Raw genomic sequence first — 6056 nt, 5'->3', positions numbered from 1 at the left:
GTACACCGCATCAAGAAATAATGCCACTGTACTGTAGCTTGGAAAATAGAAACATGTGTCACTAAATGTGATAAATTTACTGTTTAAAATATCACATCAGTGATATTGAATCAACCAGCTGAGCACACCCGTCTCCCTGCTCTCCTCCTGGCCCCTGGTCTCCTCATGGCCCCTGCTCTCCTCCTGGCCCCTGCTCTCCTCATGGGCCCTGCTCTCCTATGGCCCCTGTTCATTATATATTTTACAAAACAATTTTTTTATGTAAAATTCTCAATACTCAATTTAACCCGAACACACTTATGAAGGAGGCAACATCTGGAATCCAGTGGCAACGTCAGATCAGTCGGCCAGCTCTGTGTAGGAGGTAAGATCTGATGAGGACGGTCCCACTACAAAGTCTATGTGTGTGCAGGGAAACTAATATTTGTCTTTTGTGAAGTCTGATAAACTGGCTCAAGTGGTATCATTTTAGGGCTTAGAAGTACAAGTTGGAAAGCGTGAGCTTAACGGATCTCTGCAGCCCGGCACTCATTTCTGCCTGAGGCCTGAGGCCTGAGGCCGAGGGTACGTTAGTCGCTGCTAGCATAACGCACCTGAATCCACGACTGAACTGTTTGCAGCCGATTTGCCTTTTAGATAATTTAAACTCCAAGTTTTGACAAAAAAGAAGCATGGTGTTTTTTGCATTTCTTTTGTTATGGTTTTGCTGCATGAACTTTGATACTTAAAACAGGAAAATAACTTGGGGATTCTGGTACAATTCTTGAATTGTCTGTGTGGACTTGGGGTTAAAAATTGATTTAAAAAAATGATTACTGTGCTTTTTCAGCAAGTCAATTCAGTTCAATTAAATATTTCTAAGTAATCCTATTAACACGAGTAGTTCGCGGACAGCTGCTTAAAAACAAGTATTTTTGGTAATCCTATTATTTACATGACATAAATTTCCATCTCGATGATTAAAAATAAATGCCAGCCACTCTGTCCATTGCATTACAAAAAGCTTCCTCTCTGTTCAAATCGACCAACGTTTTTAGCAGCTTGCAGAGTGAACCCGGTGTTTGCTTTAAAATAAACTGCCGTGGTTTAAAGCGCCGGCAGAGAATGTATCAGCATTAGGTGAACACCTGCAGATTTCAACTCCCATGTATCAAATAGGTCTAAACAGTTTCTTTTATTTTTGTTTATCTCTTGCAGGATTTCCTGCAAATCTGAGAGAGGAGAACTGGGACAGAGGTTCTAACTGCTTGTGTGTGTGTGTGTGTGTGTGTGTGAGTGTGAGGTAGCACAGCTGCTAGAGGCCCGTTTGTGCACTCCTTCTGCATCGTTCATCGCTCTGCAGAAGAAGTGCGAGAGGACCAAAGCCATGCGAATGCGCGCTTACCCGTCGGCTCATCCTGAACAATGCTTCAAACGTGCTCTGAGCGGTTCCCGCGGGGGCCTGTTTGAAGAGTGTGTCGCTGTTTGTAACTGAGTGTGAATTCTAATAATGTGTATGTGGCAACAGAATATGTATTAAACGAGCTGAGATGCACGTCGCCTCACAATCACTCAAATCACATGCAAGTCAATTTCCAAGTCAAGTACATTCCCCTTTCAGCTGTGTTTTTGTCCATGTTAAACCGTGAAAAAAAAAAATGTTCACCAGCTAATCACTAAGATTCTTTCCGTCGTGAGGTGCTCAGCAGGTTCTGCAAAGTGGCTTTTAAAAAAAGGAAAATGTAGAGCTTTTCTGCAGGAAAAAAACAACCCTGATGAAAGCAGCGAAAGTGGCCAAAACATTACGTATCTGTAAAACCTCAACAATTAGCTGGCAAAAGTGCTCTGCCGACTCTGTGAATTAGTCAGCCCCTCTTCAATCTGTTGCTAAAATGAAAATGTCACTCACTGTAGCATTAAATCATTTTCCTTTACTTAACCTTTTGAAGGGTCGTTTCAGAAACGAACCTCCTATCCAGGCAGTAATAGAAGCACATCCTGTGGTTTTATCACCATCAATCATCTCTGCCTTGAGCTGACAGTGTAATGAGAGGGCTACATCCAATAATAACACGCAAACACATGAACACACAAAGTGCAATCACATCTCAAAAACCTTCTGAGGAAGGTTGCACGACATTATTTGCTTTTCAAATATAAAAACTCGAACCAATCTTTTTCGATCAATCAGGTTTTATTTTGCAGCACGTGAGAAACTATCAAACATTATTTACAAATGCTATTTGGCCGTCACCCCATTGCCTCGTGGTCTCTGCTCAGAGAGTGCATGTCGCCATAGCCGCAGTGCGCCTCTTGGTGGCGCTGCAGGTCCACCCTGCGCTGGAAGCTGTGCTGACAGCCGGGGCAGCTGAAGGGCCGGTAGCTGCTGTGCTTCCGGCTGTGGGTCAGGAGGTTGGAGCTCTGGCTGAACCCTTTCCCGCACACTTTGCACACGTGTGGTTTCTCACCTGCGGGAGGGAAGCGCAGTGAGTTTAAAGCGTTCCCCCGCAGCACGAGTTTGCCCCACTGCTGCGTTCACCCACCCGTGTGTATGAAGGTGTGCTTCTTCATGTCCGACTTCTGGTGGAACCTTTTGCTGCAGTACTGGCAGGAGTAGGGCCGCGTGTCCGAGTGGATGAGCAGGTGCGTGGACAGGGTGGATGAGCGCTTAAACGCCTTCCCGCACACCTTGCAGTTGAAGCTGCGCTCCTGGATACGCAAACACATTCACGTTGATATTGGGACAAACCAGGTGTATGTATTTGTCCTGAAAACCACAAAACCCCCCTTTCTCACTGTACCTTAGCTCTGCCGTAGCCGCCTATCGCTCTGAAGCCAAAGGGCACGAGGGGCATGTCAGTGGCGGCTGGAGATCTCGACAATGGGCCAGAGACGTTGTTGTGCAGATGAGCCTGCAGGTCACCCCCGGATTTCAAAAGTTCTGAAAGAGACTGGCGGCGACAGAGGGCGTGAAGAAAGAAAAAAAAGAGAAAAATACACGCCGGTTAGTAGGTGTGTGAAATCTGTCTCTGTCAAACCTGAGATAGGATAAGCGGATACCCCCCCCTAAGGACAAGCGGTACAGAGATGCATGGACGGATTCCACTGTCCCGTCTGTGCGGCTGGTTAGCTTCACTAAGCATGGAGACCGGACATGTGGGGGCCATGATGTGAGCAAATCTGCCTACCAGCACTCCTACTATTACTGCGTCATGTAACTTCCTAATATCGGTAACTAGTAGCTATAAATATATATTGATAATTGTTTATTTATTTACTACTATTATTCACCATGCCGCAGCAAAGCCTCTTAACTTCAACCACTTTGTTAACTAAATGTCTGCACAAAAATAATAACTTACAAACAAACTTAAACAGCACAGACCCCCCCTTACAAATGTTATTCCATGTGATGGTTACTTTTATCGTTATTTTCCCCCAGGTTCCTCTTTCGCGATGGCTGCACACGAAGTGTGATCAAAGCGAGATAAAATGTCGTGAATATCCCGGCGTCGCGGAGGCCTCTTACCTTTCCACAGAGCGGACACTCGCCGACGGGGGATTTGAGGTCAGTGTGCGACACGTGGTTGAGCAACAGGTAGACCAGTCCCTCCAGTTGTCTCTCTCGCTCGGAGACCTGGTGTCTGTCCGCCGCCCAGGGCGAGACCAGCAGAGGGACGCCGCTGTTCTCCACGGGGACTTTTTTTAGATCATGAAAAACGACGGAACGATCTTAGTTTCTTTTGGGTCCCTGCTTTGCATTTGCTGAACTTACTTTGGACTGAAAACTTCAGCTATCTAAACATCACTTACTTTATGCTTGCTAACCAGAAAGTTCTCAGTACCTGAAGGCCAAGGTTCCTCTGTGAAGTTCCTGTGTGAACAGACTGCATCCCCCTTCAGCCCTAACCTGGGGGGCAACGACCTCAAAGCCTCCTCGGGACTCCCCCTGCTCCGTCCAGCCTCATGCTGCACAGGCTGGTTGGAGTCTGTTTGGGGCTGCTGGTGCTGTCTGTAGGGGTCCTTCGATAGGCCGAGCAGGGGGGCCCTTTTACTCCTGACGAGGAACGACCGCGGCATGGTTGGGACTGAGGCAGGTGACGGCAGACGAGGTGGCAAATCCTGCAGAATAAACCCGGGGAGGGGTCTGAAAAATCTGCTCTTTCAAGTCACGTTTGGAGCCTCACGAGCCCCCCATGTGGCACACCTGCCGCTACATCTTCAGTTACAATGCCAGAGCTTGAGGTTTCCTCAGCAAATACACAGCCAGCACACCTGCACCAAAGACTTCGGGGCTTCCACGGAGGACCACCTGACTCCTAAACTGATCCTGTGGTACACTTTTCAGACTGTGTGCTATGCTAGTTCACGCGTTACCTAAATGAAATATATAATGTTAAAGAAGAAACTCATTTGTCACAGGATATGCGGGACATTAATTCTTAACAGTTCTTTGGTATTAGTTGATTTGAACATTTTGTCAGTTGATACGACAAACAGGAACAAGAAGAACCTCAAAAGAAAAACTAGAAGGGAGAGACACAAGAGAACCACGCTGCAAATTCCTTTTACTGAAACCTTTCTCCCCATCTATGTTCTTTATATTATTTTGCATGAGGCGCTATGAAACAAAGATGATCAGTGAGATTCCAGCTGAAGTGTTGATCTTACCTCTGTCTTGTGCAGCCGAGCAGGGAGAGCTTGTCTTCTGTTTCTTTCTCTTTCTCACTCCCATCAACTGATGACAGGCGACAGAGACATTCGATTTGATTTCAAAGGGCCGCTGTGGCTTGTGGGTCTTAGTCATCGGAAGGGTTTAAAAAAATAGCCATAAAAATATATTTAGAAAACCCTAAAAAAAAATCATTGTTTAAAAACGGATAACTTTCAAAATATGCTGTTTGTTTCAATGACTTCCCTTGTTCTGAACAGCAAAGTGGAACAATGACATGACAACATCTGTCCCCTCTAAAGGTTTGGTCCACACTCAAAGATGTTATGATAGCAAAGCGGAGTCAAGAGAAAGCATGTGGGTAAACTCATAAATACACTAAGCATTCTTTGGAAAGTTCGAACATGTCATACTTCCTCCTTTTTTATGTCTGGGTGTTTTTTTTTTTATTCTTAATGGCATCAAGTCATCCCACACAGTTCTTTTGGTGAGCGGCAGGGAGATTTTTTTCACTTTTTCACCCTGTGCTGAACTTCAGCAAGTTTAACCTTTCTGTCCGGAAGGCGAAGAAACGATTGAATTTAATATGTTTAATTTAAACTGGAAATAAATCAAATCTGCATGGAACTACTTAGTTGAATCCAACTTTGCTGAATCATACTCTCAGAGATCAACCATACAACCCAGTCAGTGGTTCATTTCAATGACTCATAACCATAAAACACAGCTCCCACTGATATGAGAGGGAAGGACCCTAACAAGAAACACAGTGGGAGAACTAAATCTAAATCTCCACTTTGCCTCATATATTTTATCACCTGCAGGTCCAATCTCATCTGGTTTAACGAACCAATACCAACAAACACAGGACTTTCCCCCTGGAGACGGCTGTTAATGTCCAGCGTGACACAAAAAGTGACCTTTCGCTTGTTTTGGTTTACGCCCGTGACTTAGTTTAGTCAAACCACTGCTTTACTAAACCTGACCAAGTAGTTTAGTTGCCTTAGTGAAAATGTGTTTCCCCCATAAAATGCAGTTGAGCAATTGAGAATGCAGTTCAGTGGTGTGAGAACACCATCAAGCAGGAGACAGGGTGCACTGTTTAAGTGTGTAAGGGCTACAATAAGATCAATGTAACAATTCACACAATATATATAGATATATATATATATGTATATAAGAATACAGTACTTTATTTCTATATACTATAATCATATTTCTGTCATATTCTTGATAGGACAACAAAACACACTCTTGCAAAGGTATCTTGTATCTAAGTATCATTTGTTAATTAATGAGGCCTAAATCTGACTGCAGATTAAAATCAAATCATCAAGGGCCACATGCATGTGAGCATTTCTCAATGTTGCTGTATTTATGCAAACATCTCATTTGACTCCTGGTG

At 44.5% G+C, this 6056-nt stretch overlaps 1 protein-coding gene across 1 annotated transcript; it reads right to left on the bottom strand.

The window, feature by feature from the left end:
- Nucleotides 1-2172: 2172 nt before the first annotated feature.
- LOC119220994 (zinc finger protein Gfi-1-like) lies at nucleotides 2173-5061 on the bottom strand. The gene is made up of 6 exons (XM_037477383.2): nucleotides 4651-5061; nucleotides 3825-4101; nucleotides 3509-3678; nucleotides 2781-2930; nucleotides 2523-2688; nucleotides 2173-2447 (listed from the first exon to the last, which is right to left on the bottom strand). The coding sequence occupies exons 2-6, from the start codon at nucleotides 4057-4059 to the stop codon at nucleotides 2230-2232; spliced, it is 939 nt and encodes a 312-aa protein (XP_037333280.1). The 5' UTR covers nucleotides 4060-4101; nucleotides 4651-5061; the 3' UTR covers nucleotides 2173-2229.
- Between the last annotated feature and the right edge of the window lie 995 nt (nucleotides 5062-6056).

The sequence above is a fragment of the Pungitius pungitius genome, chromosome 12, assembly GCF_949316345.1.
Source record: "Pungitius pungitius chromosome 12, fPunPun2.1, whole genome shotgun sequence".
NCBI classification, from domain to species: domain Eukaryota; kingdom Metazoa; phylum Chordata; class Actinopteri; order Perciformes; family Gasterosteidae; genus Pungitius; species Pungitius pungitius.
This window is presented reverse-complemented; position numbering and strand designations above follow the sequence as displayed.